This window comes from Scophthalmus maximus, chromosome 2, assembly GCF_022379125.1.
Source record: "Scophthalmus maximus strain ysfricsl-2021 chromosome 2, ASM2237912v1, whole genome shotgun sequence".
In the NCBI taxonomy this organism is placed as follows: Eukaryota; Metazoa; Chordata; class Actinopteri; order Pleuronectiformes; family Scophthalmidae; genus Scophthalmus; species Scophthalmus maximus.
In genome coordinates, this window is record NC_061516.1 from 4328574 (window position 1) to 4347494 (window position 18921).

At 41.1% G+C, this 18921-nt stretch overlaps 1 protein-coding gene across 3 annotated transcripts in view; it reads left to right on the plus strand.

Annotated features, from left to right (window-relative positions):
* Positions 1-18921, plus strand: part of ap3b1a (adaptor related protein complex 3 subunit beta 1a) — a 57649-nt gene that overhangs the window by 23630 nt on the left and 15098 nt on the right. For all 3 annotated transcript variants that reach the window (XM_035626103.2, XM_035626104.2, XM_035626105.2), the window contains exons 11-22: positions 54-125; positions 723-785; positions 909-1041; positions 1135-1244; positions 1368-1544; positions 2689-2875; positions 3775-3905; positions 5313-5457; positions 6037-6217; positions 9314-9467; positions 11682-11730; positions 12756-12862. In XM_035626103.2, coding sequence (XP_035481996.2) covers positions 54-125; positions 723-785; positions 909-1041; positions 1135-1244; positions 1368-1544; positions 2689-2875; positions 3775-3905; positions 5313-5457; positions 6037-6217; positions 9314-9467; positions 11682-11730; positions 12756-12862 — 1509 coding nt within the window. The remainder of the gene's footprint in view (positions 1-53; positions 126-722; positions 786-908; positions 1042-1134; positions 1245-1367; positions 1545-2688; positions 2876-3774; positions 3906-5312; positions 5458-6036; positions 6218-9313; positions 9468-11681; positions 11731-12755; positions 12863-18921) is intronic.

The following is an 18921-nucleotide window of genomic DNA, read 5'->3' on the forward strand; positions in this document are numbered from 1 at the left end:
GGGTGTCGTGCAATGATGCAGGTCGTGTAATTACATGAATTGTCTTCAAACAGGGGATGTTTGAGCCCTTCATGAAGAGCTTCTATGTCAGATCTACAGATTCCACACATATCAAAACACTGAAGGTAACTGCCCGTTTGTTTTGTTCATTATATACATAGTGTCTCTCATTATAAGTGTAAATAAAGGGCAGTAAGATGTTGAGCTTCTGCAGTGATGTTATCTGTATAACAAATTTTTTTCAAACACCTGTTCAAGAAGAAAGCTGTGTAACTCAGTTCCAACACAGTGTGACACTGCAGTTAAACATGTACACACACATTTAGGTTAGAAGTATGAATTTTGGTCTCGCAAAAGTGTAACTTCAAAGATGAGACTTTTTTGTTTTAACATATTTTCATATTATCCACGAGGGTGTTGAATCAGGAGCAATTGGACTTGGTTGTAGTTTCTTGAAGACGTTTCACCTCTTATCCAAGAAACTAAAACCAAGTCCAGTTGCTCCTGATTCAACAAACTATGACCTGGATGACTGAGAATCTCCACAGACATATTTTCACTTTTTGTAACTGCCAACATCGTCTACACGTTTCCAAACACAAATTTCTCCTGCAGTTTGTTTTTTGAAGGTTGATATACAATCACATGCTTTAAAATCTTCTACTTTAATGTCTCATGCTTGTTAGACATTGAATATAAATATCCCCAATGTTTTTTTGCAGTTGGAGATTCTGACCAACCTCGCCAATGAAGCCAACATCTCTACTATTTTGAGGGAGTTTCAGGTTTGTGTTTTGTTTCCTCATGAGCACTATTTATTGACATCAACAGTCAAGGGTTAGATTCTATTTATGAAACTTTCTGGTGTTAAACTTCTCTTCACTTGTGCTTGGTCTGTTCTTTTTCAGACGTATGTGAAGAGTCAGGACAAGGCGTTTGCAGCGGCCACAATTCAGGCCATTGGCAGGTGTGCCACTAACATCTCTGAGGTGACCGACACCTGTCTCAACGGTCTGGTTCTGCTCCTTTCGAACAGAGATGGTAATATGCCTTGTTTGAGCATGTGAATATCTGTTTTAACTGTCCAGTGTCGTCATATTTGCGTTGCCAGAACTAGTTTTTTGTCTGTTGCAGAGACTGTTGTGGCAGAGAGTGTTGTGGTGATCAAGAAATTGCTTCAGACTCAGCCCACCCAGCACAGCGAGATCATCAAACACATGGCCAAGCTCTTCGACAACATCACTGTACGATCCATTGTCGTATTATTTGTACCGTTGATCCATTTTGCATTCATTCAACGATTCAACAATTGGTGTTCAACATAACAATGTTGCAGTCGTCTTTTCTTTTGTCACCTAAACCTGCAGGTCCCCATGGCCCGAGCCAGCATCCTGTGGCTGATGGGCGAGTACTGCGAGAGGGTGCCAAAGATTGCACCCGATGTTCTCCGTAAGATGGCAAAGACTTTCACAGCAGAGGAGGACATTGTCAAGCTGCAGATAGTCAACCTAGCAGCCAAACTCTACCTGACCAACTCTAAACAGGTAATGGATAGAATGCAAACACCTACACTTTCCCCGAGCATACCGTAAATGTGTTGCTAAATTAAAGCTGTTGATATCCAAAATAATAATACACATGGTGATAAATCAGCCTCCTGTAATCTACACGGTTTTAAGTTTTGTACTTCACATGTTACAGCTTTTTTGTGCTCTAACTTGACATGTCTTCATCTCAGAGCTAAGCGTCTTGTTTAAATATAGAGCAGTGGATGAGACGGCCTGAACGTAATGGTGCATCTCACAGCGCAGCCTGGTGTCTACAGGCCCATTCAGTTAGATGGGGTGATTTTGGCCTCTGAGCCGGGTTTATGAGCCCAGACGCCAGCTCCTCAAAGGAGCACATCATTAAACCTCCTGCTCTTTGTAATGTGCCACGGAGGAGAGAGGGAGACACAAAGTCAATGCTGTAAAGGATTCAGGTTATTATTCTGCCTTCACGGCAGCAGTAAGTTTTGTTTTTATGCCTGCCTGAATAATACATGTCAGTCCAAGTGCACCTTCTCCCTATTTTGGGCCAGAAGAAAAGGGGTTTTACTTATCCAGGCTGAATTATGAACCAGCAGTGCTTTGCAATTGCTTAGATGAGTGGTAAACCTGGAGTTGAAGCTATATTAGAGTTTATATTGATTTAAAAGAAAATTTGAAAGTTTTTTCTCACCAACAGGAAGATTGATACAACTCTCACATTCCTATTTGTGAAGTACAGAGCTGGAGGGAGGAAACAGTAAGCTTAGTTAATATTAAGACTAGAAGCGGAGGGAATCAGAAAAGTTGCTCTATCCAAAGTTAAAAAATAATCTGGACACCTAAATAGCTTGACAAATTATTTATTTTTAAGTTATTTATCTTCTTTTTTTTTAATCTGAAGAAAAACTGAAATTTTAAGATGACAAGTTGTGATTCTATTGGCTACATGCCTTAAATATTTCTGCGTGTAGTGACTTTTTCTGTACAGACATGAGAGTGGTCTCGAGTGGCCTTTCCCAGAATGTCAAAGAATTCCTTCATGAGCATCATGCACGCTACTAATCATGCCTCACTTATGCTAGCCTTTAGCCTCGTCTGCTGTCTTAACGTGTCACTCTACTTTTCTCTATTCTATCTCTCCACCCCCATCTGTGCCCAGACCAAGCTGCTGACCCAGTACATCCTGAACCTCGGCAAGTACGACCAGAACTACGACATCCGAGACCGTACACGCTTCATAAGGCAGCTCATAGTCCCCAGCGAGAAGAGCGGCGCCCTCAACAAGTATGCTCGACGCATCTTACTGGCCCCCAAGCCAGCTCCGGTGCTCGAGTCTGCCTTCAAAGGTAGTTCATACATTCATAATATCAACCGCTAATGCTTATTTTGAAGCATTAAATCCTCGAAATAGCTTGAATTTTTCTTTGATTTGCTACCAATCTTCTCCAGTGTCTGTGTAGTCGTTCATCTCAGCGAATCACTGAACAAACCGGACCTTTTTTATTTCACGTCGCGTGGCTCCATTTCCACTCGTAGGCAAAGTCAATTCAGGCAGTGGTTTTATTATTCTGGTGTGTCCGTCTCACTGAAGGGCAGTTAGGTCAGACCCCTTTGCCTTGGACTAATGAGATAGGTAAATTATTGAGCTAATACTAACCTTTTTCACACACTGAGAGGGAAAATAATCTCTCTCATTTAGCTGTCTCTTCTCTCTCTCTCTCCCCCCCGTCGTCGACAGAAGCGATAGAAAACGGCCTCCAGCAGCATTAAAATTCAGGGGCAGTTTGCACCTACTGGATGTTTATGGAAAGCATTAACCACCCCTGTCATTCTTAATATTCACGTCTGAAGTCTTTTTTTCTCTCTTCTCTTTTCTTTGGGGGTTAGCAAAGCCCAGTTTTTAGAGCTTACCGCCAAAGGCATTATCCTCCTGAGCAGGGAATGGAGCGAGAGGAGCGAATGTGTGTACCCTGATCGTGTAATGGAGGACAAGACACCTAGATCTTATATTAAAGCTCATTAAATGTGTACAATGACTTTTCGTCGCTGGCTCCCATATTAGGGATCGACTGAGTTCACTTCCACTCCTCCCCAGCTATCCCCCATTCATGAAACTTCATTTTGGTCTTTTAATTTGTTTACCCTCACTTTATATATTACTGCCAACCTCTTCTTTTCACCTCCCTCGTCTTCTCAACCCTTTTTTTTTCTTCTGGTATCATCTCGATTTTCTGTCCTCTTCCAGATAGAGATCGTTACCAACTGGGAACCCTCTCCCACAGTCTCAATACTAAAGCATCCGGGTACCAGGAGCTCTCGGACTGGCCGGCTGTTGCTCCTGACCAGTCTGTGAGGAACGTGGAGGTCATTGAGCCAGTAAGGAATCTACCGTCCTCACCCACTTCTTATCATAGATACAATTCATATATGCCTGATTCTACAGTAACTCAAAGATGTTACAGTAGTTTAATGTCTCTTAACTCTCACTGTGTGCAAGATTAATAAAATGATGCTGTGGTACCTCATTGTTTCTGACATTGACACTGTGGGTGGTATCCGTAGACTATATATAAAAATGAAATAAATCAAGGCTTGATTTAAAAGAACTAAGAGTTGGAGCAGACCTGGACTTTCTGTAGCACCTTTTACCAAGTCTGATCTCCCTCTGTTCACTTATGTGGTGTTTGAAAAAGTAATTCACTGGCCTCCAACATGATTATTTTCCCACCACTGGAAGACACACTCAGCTCTCTATACTTTCACTGGGCGATTAATACATTTGTGTTTGTTTTATAGAGATGTAGAAATGCTTTGTTGTGTTGGATCAGTTTGTGTAGGAGAAATAAACCTCCACATTTATCCACATTCAACTTTATTGTGCCCTGTTATAAGTTACAAGTAAAATGAAAAACGAAATCACAAAAATTAAGGGCCTTTGTTTTTCAATAAGTGATAATATCGATTCTATTTTTTTTCTCAGAAGCAGATTAACTTTAAAATCTTTATTGCTGTTAATTTGTGGCAGATAATGAGGATCCTAATAAAACAATTAAATGAGAACACAATTTGTTCTGTCAATCAGCTTTAAACCAAGTTTTAGAAATAATTTAATTGAAAATATAACAATATAATCAATTATTTACTAATTGACTAATTCCAGAGCATTTTACTGAAGTGATTGAGAAAAGTGTGCATACCAGGGGTCGACCGATATGGCTTTTTCAGGGCTGACACAGATACCAATTATTACCAATCTAAGAGGCCGATAACCGATATTGGATACTGATATTTGTCTGCAGTAAAAAACGTTTCAAAAGGTGTCAAAATTGTATTTTTATTACAAAACTTTGTTGAAATTCCTTGGAGCATATGTTAAATTTACAGAACCTTTCAAGTTGACCCACAAAAAGTGCAGGGAGCTATTGGCAACATTGTTAAGGAGTCGAACAAACATGGTACTGACATTGCTAAAGTCCAGAGAGTAGTGACAGTGGCAGAATCAGAGCCAAAGTAGCGCATTTTATAATGAAATTATCTTTTTGGCAAATTGACTTAAAAACCGATAATCATAAAAAAATCTACCCCTAGTGTATACCAGGTTTATAGTACTATAATCAAAGACTTTGGATGACATCGCAGTCGCTGAGCTCCTTCACAGCAACAACTATTTAATAATCCCTCCAAATAAATTATAAGAATAGTTTTCAAAATCCGGAAGTTCTCTTATGCCTCAAAATGTCTGTACTTAATGCCCCCTCTCTTCCCTCCATCTTATCTGTTAAGGTGAAAGAGTGGGCACCATTAGTTGGGAAAGCCAAGCAACGCAAATCTGATGAGAAATTCTACTCAGACGAAGAAGAGGAGAAAGAAGAGGAAGGATCTGACAGCAGTGGCAGTGAAGACAGCAGCAGCAGCAGCAGCAGCAGTGGTGAAGCTTTGTGTCTGTTTGTGTGTTTAAAGGTGTATGTTTTTTGTTTAGTTACGTTTATCCTGTTTAGAGTGTGAGTGTTCTGCTGCCTTAAGATTTCACTCCTGGTTGATTTGGCAATGGTGTTGTTACAGGTGGTAACAGCACCTGTTTAATACAACAGCAGAACATCTCTTTTATCAGAAATACAACTGATATTCTTCATGAGAAAAGCCAGTCCATATGTCTTTTACTTTAATGTGAAGCAGCAGCAGGAATTCTGGTGTGCATTAGCAGTATCTTAACACAGTAATGTGTTATGATATGTGAAAGGGAACAACATGTGGTGCAACGTGCTGCATCATTTCCTGTGCATCAGCTTATGTGTGAAAGCAATTTTAATCAATGATGGCAATGGCTGTTATCTACTTAATACTATATAGAGATATAATTACATGAACTAAATCATTTGAATTGCTATCACTGCAAAAATGCAAACCATAAGTAGTATCAAAACAGGGTTTAATTTCATGAAAATGTCATGATTATAATTTAGAGCAGTCATTGTTATGTTCAATATGTTCATGGATGTCTGGACAGAGTCTGGCAGTGAGAGTGAGGAGGAAAGCAGTGAAGAGTCAGAGAAGACCTCCAGTGATTCTGGAAAGAGTTCAAGTGGATCGGAGCAGGAGAGCTCCAGTGAATCCGAATCCCAACAAAAAAAGAAGAAAAAGACCAAGAAGGCGCCGCAGAAGAAAAGCAAACCAGCTGCTGCTGACAGGTACAGTGAAATCCCCCCAGTCCGCTGGACTCTGAGAGCATCATTTTTCTTCCCTGTGAATTTGGCATGTCCAGATGTTACCTGCTCCTTTCTGTTTTTCTCTCTCTGGCTCAGCTAATTAGACAGGTGGGCGTTTGTGAGAAGCACCAGATTCCTAGGCAACGACAACTGTGATCAGTGCTTTGCCGCATCAATAAGTTAAACCTCCACCTGTTCGAAACTTCAGCCATTTTAATAAGCTATATGATAACCCACCTGCTTACAAAAACTCAATACTAACTTGTGGACTTTTCTTCCACAAACATTTCCACTGCATCCAAGTGCAAACTTGTATCTGTCTATATTGAAAGCCATTGCAGAAAAACAGAGTTTTGCTTCCTCACATGTGATACTCGAATAAAGACTAAAACTCACCCAGAACAAGATGACGGCTATCAGAGATGGTTAAAAACCCTAGAGTGATAAATAATTACATTCTCACCCCCCTACATGAGCAAAAAGATGAGGTTTATTTGAACATGTTCCATCCTGTGCTTTCATTATGTCGCAGTAAAGCCTAAACAATTTTTGAATTTCGACTTAAGCCTCAGAAATTCATATTTGTGTTTACTTTGTTGTCTCAGTTTGATGTTCTGACAAGTGGCAGTGAACGCAGTGCTGTTAACAGGCTCACTTGGAAGTTTTTAGGCAGAGTTTGGGCACCGCAGGCCAAGGGACAATTTTATATTGTGATCAATCTTGGAGGACGTTTGCGATATGCGTTTCAAGTGAATCTTAGAGATGGCAACATTTTATCTTACCTACTGTACTTTCACAAACCAACACATGATTACCAACTACATGACTGTGGGGTCTCAGTTCAGCGAGCGGATGGGCGGGTAACAAAAAGAGTACTCAACTAGGGCTGCAACTAATGATTATTTTCATTATCGATTAATCTGTTGATTATTTATCGATAAATCAATAAGTTGTTTGGTCCAAAAAGTGGTTAAAAAAGGTTGATCCTGTTTCCCAAATCCCAAGATTATGTTTTGTTTTGTCCACACACCAAAGATATTTAATTTACGGTCATAGAGGAGCAAAGAAACAAGAAAATAATCACATTTAATAAGCAGAAATCAGATAATTTTTCCTTTTTTTTCTCATAAAAACTACTTGAACCGATTAATCAATTATCAAAACAGTTGGCGATTAATTAAGTAGTCGATTACTAATCGATTAACTGTTGCAGCTCTAGACTAAACATCAGTTGTGTAGCAGAGTCGATATATTCTTGACAGTACATTTCAGAATTGGAAATAAAGATTCAGATGGTGGATCTTGATTGTGTGTTAAAAAAGAAAAACCAAATGATGTGTTTTGTATTGTTTATATACAGTATGTGTGCATTTTTATATAGTATATGGAACTCTTCGGTCATAAGGGTTTAATTTTTTCCTTTTGCTTGTTTTTTTCTTTTGCATGATAATTACTATTATTTACATTAGTTAATTCCTTGTATACCAATATTTTCTTTTCACTTACCTCTATGACCTTGCTGTCATCTTAACCGTATAACTTCCACATCCCACGTGAACTCTGCAGAGACAGAGCTTGAGCACCTCGATGAAAAAACAGACTAGATTTCTATTGGTCCATCTTAGTGACGGTTTCATCCATATTGGAGTAGTTGCAGGCATTAGTGCTACCAATAATACATTACTAATTAGTTTTACATACGTAGGGAATAATCAATTACTATTGTGTATCAAATACATTCGAAATTTGGGAATGGGATATAAAAAAAATAAGTGTACATTTTAAGCAACACAGATCGTTGCTGTCTCGCAACCCCAATAAAGTGTTTGAACGAAAATGTCATGTTTAGTCCTTGGACTTCAAAATTCATACACACCGCCAACGTTTAGTCAGCAGATTCTTGGACCAAATACATTAATCTACCAAACACATCAATGTTTTCAGATAAGAGAGAAAAAACTGGCCTCATACAACACTGTGGGTCACACACACCTATTGTAGTACACTGTATATACACCACCTCTGTCCACTCTCTCTCTTTCTCTCACTCAGGCCAGCGGAGCTGCTAGAATATCGTTGCTGTTCCATTAACAAGCCAATCAAGGAGAATTCTCCTCCAGTAGCGTAACCCACATTTACATGGCTAATGGATAATGACTTTTGATTGGTCATTTAGCAGCCTGGTGTTACCAATGAATGAGATTTAAGTCATTACTACTGAATATGCTCATACGCACTCTCTTTACACAGTGGCAAATTTAGTTTCTTTTATGCACTCCACTTCATTTGCTCATGGACACACGGAACGTACCTGATTTTGCTGTGTGACAGGCCGCCGGCTGACCCTGTTCTCTCCATTAGAGAGTATAATTAGAGCAACTCACCCCAGTGCTCAAACACACACAAACACGCGCACACACACATACACACGGTAATTAGAGCAGCTCACCCCAGTGCTTCCACAACAAACACAGCATAATGCCCTCATTATGGCCCAGTCATTTCAGGCAGGGCCTAATCAGGCCCACAGTGATTTATATCACTTTTTCCTGTTCGCAGCAAATGAAATCTGTAGGCCAAATTAATACTGGCTTTTCATCATCGCCCAAGTTAAAAAGCCAGTTACCGTCACAATTCCCCCTCATTAATTTAACGGCTGAAAATCGCGGGCAGGCGGAGTAAACACTCATTATTGGGACAAATTGAAGAGGGACAGAGCAAGTGAAAGAGAAAGGAGAAAGACGGGAGAAATCTTTTTTTTATTTTGGAGCGAACATTGAATTAACTTCACAAACAAAAACAGATTGATCGTCGCTGTTCTCACCGCATCCAGCTCAAACTTTCATTTTGGTTTGATAAGAGAGAAAAAAAGTTAAGTTTGTCTGGTGCTTCATAGAATATTGGTACAAATGATATACATTGTAGCTGGTCATGTTTTATGTAAATGGTGTGGTAAAAGCAATATTTGAAACAGCTCAACAGAATAAATGAGCTGAATCCTTTTTCATGTACATGTTTTCTATTGCTTGTATTGATCCCACGTCTGAGGTGGTGTTGTGCTGCTCCTGTGGGTTTCAGTGACTCAGACGAAAATGGAAACGGACCCGTGGCCCCCGCCAGCAGCTCATCAGCCGACAGCTCCTCCGCCTCAGAGACAGACTCCGAAGACGACTCTGACTCCGACTCCCCCGCAGTGCAAAAGAAGAAGAGTGACGTGAAGTCCAAACCCAAGGTAGCATTATCATTTAGTTGGCTGTAGGACACTTTAGTTTGTTTGGGTCCAAAATGGTTCGACAGAAATGTTTCTTAATTTTGAGAATTCAAACCTGGTGCAAACCAGTGTGAGCTACAAAGTTTGTAGATATTTTTCCTCCATCAGACTGGTTTCCAAAGTCGGCTCTTGATCCGACATGTGTTTTATATATCATCATAGATAGTAAATACTCAACACCTACAAAATAAAATACAGAGAAAATAAATGATCAATTAGCGATTGATAGATTGCTGTTGCCACATAATGTCACTGACCTGCAGAACAAGAACTGGATTTTAAACAAAATCGCTGTTTCATTTTCCACTAACACCTACACTGAAAATGTAACGCACGATTGTCTACCACTGTGTTTTGATTTGTATGTAGTGTAACAGTGGTCAGCCAGTGGAGAACTGTGCAGTGTGTGGAAACCTCACTCCCGACACCTGAAGAGACGCGCTAGCGACAGACGCTAGCGCCCATGGGACTTAGATTGCTTGCTAGCACGTCCGTCTCCCATGCTGGAGGACGGGAGTTACGAGGCCACTGCCGTTACGCAAACATACGGAATTTAGAGAATAGTTTGGGTTTGACAGAGGAGCAAAAACATTTTTCATATAAATAAATATTAAAAACAAAATAACAAGTATATTTCTTTAAAGCGAAGGAAGTAGGAGAACTCTAGAATGCACCACATATTTTTATTACATAAACTGATGTTTTTACAACATGATAGCCTTTGAGTTTGTCATAAAAGATCGTGTTTTATTGTTCTTGGACATCTGGACGTCCAGTGCGATCCAAATGGATGAAATAAGTCTGCTAAAGAAATTGTTAAAAATAATTGCATGTCTGCAAAATATAAAATAAGCACAGACTATAACTATTAGAAGTCTATTTTAAGACAATATGCCTTATTCACTGGGCTCCATAATGGCCTTAGGCTGTACGAAATTTTAGACATTACATCTAAATAAGACAGTTCATATAGATCTCTGTAGCTGTGGTGACACACTGTATGAAGTATTTATTCAATATCTTAAACTATATGCAAAAGATGTTGATTTAAATTAATATTACTTACAGAAGTAACAAAAGCTTTTGTCACAGTGCAGTTTTAGCTCAGTTGAAATCTGAACCAAATGTTCATCCCTCATCTATGATATTCTACAATATCTGTAGCACATCATGTTTAAACAAGTGCAGGATATGATGATCATTAACAGGATAATGAAAAAAACTGTCTCTGTCCCTCACGTCCACATGTGTACAGCTCTGGAATCGAAGTTTATACTGTGGGATATGATTTTGCGTCCATGTTATCAGCTTTATTTTTTATCTTCTTCAAGTCTGTCCTTTGCCTCCGTTTCACCCCTCACCACCTTTTTCTTACCTGTTATGCTCATCACATTATTACTCTCCCTCCCGTTCCTTTTCTGCACTATGAAATTCTCATTTCATACAGTTTGTCACTTGGGCATAGCCTATGAATTATGCATCTCTCTCTCCCCCCTCACTTTCTCCACACCTCTCAACGTCTCTTGCTCTTTCAGAACTCCATTCACTAACAAGGTTTCCGTCTCTATTACCACCACCAGGCGTCAATCAGAGAAGATCTGATAAGATACGGCCTCTAACTTTTATTGTTTGTTTTCTCTTTCTCATTCCTTACTCATTCATCTGTCCTGCTGTATTTTTTTTCTCCTGCCGTCTGCTCTGCTCGGATTACGCAGAGTGGAATTTTATGGTTCTTTATGTGACGTGAGTGGAGCCCTGGTTGGTTAGGGGGGTGTGGAGAAAGGGTGATAAAAGCGCTTATATGTGTAAATGCGTTTTTATTGGGCCTGCTGTGGTGCAAGATAGAGGCGTGTGTTACAATTCCCACAAGTCAACACCTGACATGCCCTGCTCCGTCGCACGAGGCGGCGTGAATCGGTCTTGACGCGACACTGTGCATGAATGGTCATTGGGAATTTCAGACATGTTACATATGAATGCAGAGTACCTGTTCTCGGGATGAAAGTGTCATGATCTTGACACACTGACGACAAAATTGAGACATTTCATACACCGAATAACACGACACTCAACTTGAGTACTTTTCTTTTGAGGTGTCATTTTTCTTCCGGGTCCTGTTTTATCACATCCTCTCCTATTGTCTGCTCATCATCATCACATTCTGTTTGCATTCAGGTGGAAGTGAAGTCCAAGAAGGAAGTCTCTCTGCTGGATCTAGATGACTGTGAGTTTCACTAAGTTTCAAACATATATCAGAATAACCCCTGCAGCAGAGGGTTGTGGTTTTTAGTCTTTATGCTCTGTTAATTACAGCTTTTATATAAATCTAGTGGAAAATGTGTAATGTGAAAGTTGTTACCTGTAGTGACAAACCTACAATAAATGATCACCCTTACTCAACAGCTCCAGTTAGTTAGTTCAGCATGTTGATCAAGATTCTGGTCTTTTAGGTTAGTTCAGCTTTCTTGTTTCTGCTCAACAATTTCTGTTCTGAAACCACATTTTAATCAGCAGCAGGCAGCGGAAAAGCTTTGACAATCCAAAAGTATTCTGCCCAGCACCAACTGTCTGACAAAGAAAGTTAGTGTGGAGGAATCTACCAACTAATGACCCAACAAAGAGCTAATATGAGAGTGAATATTGGGCCTATATTTGTTAGGTGACCAGATTTGTGGCACCAAACTAAAGCCAGCGTTGCTCCATGTCTGCTTCATGTGTAAATATGCAATTTATAACACAGTCCCATGAGAAAAAATTGTGACACCTTGAGGAAAACTATAAAACTTATAGTCTACATCAAATGTTTTACAGGCTTTTCTTACATTGATAACACTATGAATACAAGGCTTGTGTAAATCATTAAAAGCATGACCTTGTATCATATAATAATATTAATCGGTGGCCCCATATGACAAGAGGCATGCAAACCATAACTTCTCTGCCGGCATATTCTGTCAGGCTGCGCAGCCAGTCAGTGCATGGTGCTGGAAAGAAGTTTTTAGACATGTAAATAATGTCATACGCTTAAATGAACTTTCGTGGTTGTTGCTTGGTTGACTAAAATGTCTCACAAACACAAACGAGTGGTAGTGGACATACTGAAACCCACAAAAGTTATAATAATGTATGATTTGAAAATTCTAATCATCCTCTTGCCAGTGGCAGTCTAAAAAGAAGACACTGTGGTAGACGGCAATGTGCGTTAAAGCGTAAAGTAAGTGTCTGTCTTGTTTCCTCTGGGTTCGTCAGTTTCCCCTGCACCGACAACCAAAGCACCGAAGTCGGCGGTCCTCTCCTCGAGCCTGCTGTCCGACCTCGAAGGCCTGTCTCTCTCCAACGTCTCCCCCGCCATTCAGGTTAGTACACTCGTGTGTGTGTGTTTGTGTGTGCGTGTGCGTTAGAAACACACAGGATGACATTTCCTCCATCAGCCCGTGTGTGTGTGTGTGTGTGTGTGTGTGAGTGTGTGTGTGTGTGTGTGTGTGTGTGTGTGTGTGTGTGTGTGTGTGTGTGTGTGTGTGTGTGTGTGTGTGTGTGTGTGTGTGTGTGTGTGTGTGTGTGTGTGTGTGTGTGTGTGTGTGTGTGTGTGGAGAGTCAATTGTTCCTTTGTGTCTGACACTGACAGAACAGCAGAGCAGTGTATGAGATGGTGAAATGAGCCTCTCTCCCTTGTGGAACATTTCTGCTCCAGACGCCAACTATTGACCTTTTCTGCCTTCTTATATTTATAGCCAGTCAGGATTGTACAACTGCTGTCCCCGTTTCCTGTATCTCTTATAGTCTGTCTTTCACACCCTTGCACTCTTTTGCTCTTCCACACCCTTGAACTCTATTTCTGTGTCGTCGATAAGTCTGCCCTCCCTTTCTCTCTCTCTCTCTCTCTCATCTCTCCTCTCTGTCACCCTCCATCTCTCTCTGTCAGATGTTGTGTCCCTCGTGTCTCCGTGTTGTGTATATCTGATGGTTGACCTTTCCTAGTGTGACGGCTCCTTTCTCTCCGCCTCATATGCGAGCGTCTCTGCACGTTCAGTGTATTTTATATCCCCACCCCCCTGGGAGGGGAAATGTCCAGACCGTTCTTTCTGCCATTGCTGTTTCTATTTTATGTTTCACAGTTCAGGTCTGTGGTGCCTCTGCTGTTTGATGATTGCAAATCAGAAAGGGTCAAGGGTTTTTAATCAGAATATTGAGGGTGTGAATCTTGTTTGTTCGGAGTTCACAAATAACCACTGTCACAAAACTATTTTCACTATGGGCTAATTTGTAGATTACTATCGATTTATTGTTAACAATTAAAATGTCAGAAAATTGACAAATGACAAGTACTCAGACTACACAGTTTTGTCCTAAATATTTTCCATTTACAACAAAGCAATCAAACAATGAATTGATTATCAAAATTGCTATTGCTTTTTGGCTGTTAGACTCGTCCATTAATCAACTACCTGGACACGTACATCAGTATGTGCCAAATCTGAAGAGTAGATTCAGTAGATGTAGCAGTCATAGAGTTACAATATTAAAACAGTAGTACGACATTATGGGAAATTCACCTTTTCTCATCATGCCAAGAGTTGGATGAGAATATTGATACCACGGTCATACAGCCATTTTACTTATCTTAGCATAGATACATAAACAGTTGGCTTGGCTGTGTCGACAGGTAACAAAATCCATCAATGAGCAGTGGAAGACTGAGTAAAATTGTGTAAAGGCTTGATTAAAAGCAAAAAAAAATTGATTCTTCAGTTCGTCTTATTTTTGATTAATTTTCAACCTAATTTCATGTCAATTCTGTCGGGTGTTAGACAACTTCATGTTAGCGATGCTTTAAAGGAGACTGATTTCTGGGTATTTATTTACTTCTTTGTTTGCCTGCATGTTGACGAATGTGCAGCTGCTGCCGCCGAGTGTGACGGGCCTCCACACCGCCCCAGCTCTGGTGCTGAGTTACTCTAAATCCTGAGGTCCTGCCTGCCTGTCAGTCAGTATGATTGACAGCTTCTCTCAGGCCAGCGTTTATGCAGCCCAAGTTGTTGTTTTAGTCGCTCTCCTCCTCCCCGCAGGTGAAGGCCAGGGAGTAATAGAGAATAGAAATGCAGATTAGAACAGGGAACTTTTCGCACATCAACATCTGATTTAGAGTCAATTCTATGCATAAATACATGATGGGCATTGCGATTCATAGACAAGGGTAAATAACCTCACCTTTATTCACACACGCCCCTCCTCCCAATGCATGCACACGCTTATACAGCGGCTCTCGCTCTCTCTCTCTCTCTCTCTCACACCTGCACACACACACACACACACACACACACGCACACACACACGCGCACACACTCTCACACGCACATTGGTCCCAGTGTCATTTCTATTTCTCAGCAATCTGCCCACAGAGGCAGCGAGTCTGTCTCAGCTGAGCGCTCTGGCCCTTTTAGAGAATTACTGCATGGTTATCAAAGGCATTTAGATTAACCCTGGTCACTGTCTTTGACCCACCTCCTCCTCTGTCTCGTCCCTCTCCTCCCCAGTTTCTGCATACTCCTCTAATAACATTTTGACATTAGGATCTCTCACAAATGCCTCTTAAATCCCCCACCCTCCCCACCCTACCCCACCCCAAACCTCTTCCGACCGTTGTCCGTGTGTGCGCGAGGTGGCTAAGGCTGATAACTTTTCATTCATAATTAGCAGTCAGCGAATGGGGCTACGATGGGGGGGAAATTGAACTGTCAGCGGCGGGGCGCAGGGTGTTTGACCCCATCACGCCCAGAGGGGGCCATCATAATTTGTTCATTTGCTGTCCATCAGGCGGGCGCCAGCGCACCCCCTCCTACTCTCTCGTCTCCCACCTCACCCCTCTGACCTCCCCCGTAGTGGGCGCTCTGGGTTCACGTCTAATTATGAATCAGCAGAAGGACCCCCAGCGCCACGAATCTACCAGCCCCTGCCCTCCAAACCTCCCGCTGCCACTCAAACTGCACAGATTGCCTCTTAAATAGGAATAAATGCCCACACGGAAATAGCCAGTCAGTGCTGTGGCCTACACAGCTAGTGGCTAGATTGGGAAATATTTATGTTTTAATGCAGCTGTTGCAACCTTTCTTTCTTAGTGACTAGTTTTAAAACCTATGTGAATGCATGTTTCTTGTCTCTTTCTGAGCCTATCTGTCACATTAAGTAATTATTAAGAAGCTCCAACTCCTAATAGTCTTTTTTTTATGTGGTAAGTGAAAAAAATGCCAGTGTAGTTTATTGTTTTCTCTCAAAATCAACTCACTCAAGTATTTTTTTGAAATAAGTGTGAGGAATCTTAAAATAAGACAGAATAAGAGATAACTGCTCTAGATTCAAGAAAAAACATTATTCCCAAACAATTACCTTTCTCATAAATGTTGTATCTGCCATATTCTAGGTGTAAAGTGGAAGAAAATGGAAATACTTATTATCATTTGCCCATTAAGTTAAATACTACAGACTGGTATAGTGATACATGAGAACAACAAGGATAAAAAAATCTGTGATTCATATGCACTTTACATGCACTTGTTTTATCTTCTCAAAAATAAATATATATTTTTTTTTGGTGTTATTCGATAGTATTCATTATTTAATATATTTTTAGCGACCAAATGATCAATTGAGAAAATAAGCAGATTAATTGATCTTAAGTATAAAAAGTGGTTGCAGCTCCTGCTCTACGGACTCCCATGATAATACAAAGAAACTGTTGTCAGTTTGTTAAGAAGACTTGCAAAGCCAGACAAAGGACACTGCTGTTTCTGAATAACTGTCCTCTATTATTGCTAATGTTCTTTAATGGAAAATTTTGAAAATTAATCATTTCGGAACATCTAATTCACCGACAAATTAGCGTAAATGAACTAACCTCTGTCTTTATGCGCTGGAGAGACTTCTTGTTACATTAAAGTAGTTTTAGATAGCTGTAGTAACATTTATTTAATTCAATTTGACGTCAAGGTCTTTGTGATGCCCCTTAATTAATTGTCATCTTCTGACTGAAGGGAACAATTAGGCCCTAAAGTCAAACACATGTCCCTTACCTTAATCCACACAGCTCTTGTTGAACATAATGAAATCCTGTCCCTGCTGTTGGAGACAGACGGTGTCTGAAAACCAGAAATGGATTTTCAATATATGTCCATACATCTCGGTACTCCCCACACCCCGTTCTGTTAAATTGGCCTCTTTATGCACACGGCACAAGGCTGCCTAGGCTGCGGTTAGCCCTTTTGAATATGTCAGCGGGATTTTCAGGTCATTTGCCAGAGAGGATGTGGGGAATGTGGCGTCCGGGCTCTGAAGGTGACTGGTGTCTGTGTCATCCATCACGGGGGCTTCCTTTAAGTTGATGCATAATAGAGCCTCTCAATCAACTTCCTCCCTCATTGTCACCTCCCTCCTTCCTGTCCGGGATGGAGAATGGGAGCCAAAGCTAAAGGAAGAAAAAAAAACCCCAGAAAGGTAGACTGACAAGAGAAGTCAAGGTTACATCCCTCTTATTCTCTTATTTACACTTGAGGTGTTATGGGCTCATGCTTCGCAATAGGACAACAATGGATGGGAGGTGAAGGGGCTCGTGTGGGCACTTGTGTCAGGCTTTAACTGTCCACTATGTCAAATTGGTGATAATAAGCAGTTTGAAGCCCTGTCCTGCACCCCCCCCCCCACCCCCCATCCTGTCGCTACCGCCTGCTCGGGGCGCGGCGACAGACAGGACCTTGAAGCAGGATGCGTCTGTCAGGGAGGTAAATCTCCGTTGTGATGGGGTGGCAAACATTACGGCCAGCTTTATCGACACCGACTGCTCTGACACATCCACAAAAGTGGCCCAATAAATTTGCAGACCGGCGGCAGCGTGACGGGCGCTGGCGAGGACGCAGTGGCGTTGCAGCACGGAAACAAATGTTTGTTTGACCTCCTTACAGGCACTTGTGCGGGTCTGCGCACAAGAGACGCTGCGAGTCTGTCAAGGGGATGAAGAGATAATGTTGTGGATCAGGGTTTATTCAGTATCTGATGTAAAATACGCCTATTTATCCAGAACTACTCCAAATTGTAATTGGTTCTTCCTTGGGTTCAGCCCCCCCACCCCCCCCCCACAAGAGTTATTGTAAATAAAATGAACCTCTTGGCTGCAGTAAATAGAAAGAATATGTTAGATAACTTCATCCATTGACATGAATAGCTACACAAGAATTTAACCTACATCATCTCTAAAATAAGTAAGCTTCCCTGATTTTACGATAAGAACAGTAATATTTGATGTAATAATGATAACATTAAAGAAGACTCTCATCTGATCGGACAGCCTCAATGGTGGTGAAACGGTTTCATGATTTATCATAGCGGTTATCTGATCTTTTAGATCTTTTACATCACATGACTCAGAATAAACCTGTTGCCTTGTTCGTCTCTTGCTGCTACAGTACAGTGATGGCGAGAGTTTGATTTCAGCTCGACTGTCGCCCTCTGAAGTGAGCAGGCTGGAACCTCGTCTCCGCAGCTCGTCTTGTATGTCAAACCGATTTTTCATCCGCGCACGCCGCATGACAAGTCTGAGAGGACGCCTCGCACATTTCTCGCCCGGGTCGGAACACGCGGGGTCATACATTCAGCTTCAACAAAACAATGTGCACTGACACCACTCAACCCGGCAAGCTGTACCATCACGGCCGCATGTTTTCACCGTGTTTTCTTGGTGTCATATTCTTAGTCATATTCAATTAACTCCACACACATTAGTCCACACACTTCAGCTAATCCTCTGTCTGTTGTTTTTCTTACTACTGGCTCATCTAAATGTTTTTGCTCACGACTTTTTTACACTTGTCTACTTCTTTGAGGGTTAGGATTTGTCATTTGTTATTTTGTAATTTTTTTTTTTTAGTTTCTAAACTCATGCTCATTTGCACCAGGATGATCTACATCTGTCTAAGTGTTGGCCCTGTGTCTGTGCGTACATTCACGCACAGACACAGGGCCAACACTTAGACAGATTTAGGTGCTAAGTGTTATGGAGGGTGTGAAACGGCTTTCTCCGTTCGGATGTTTCATACTTATTAGTGCTGTCACTCAAGACAGAGGCACCGCTTTGGCTTTCATTGAAGATGGAAGACGCTACACATGCTTTGGTGATGGCTTTTCTTGATGTGTCTTCTTGTGCCTTAAATTAATCCCAGACATATGTATTTACATGTTGCGTTGCATTGTGTGGGCCGACCCAGTCTTTCCTAACAAAAACTGACAGGTGCCTCCATCAAGTGTAAAAAAATTCAGATTCATCTGAGTGATGAGACGCTGATATTTAGGAGAAATAATACACCACCTCCTGCTCTTTTCTCTTCCACTCTCCTCAAAGGTAATGCAATTTCCTGCCTCTGAAAAGGTA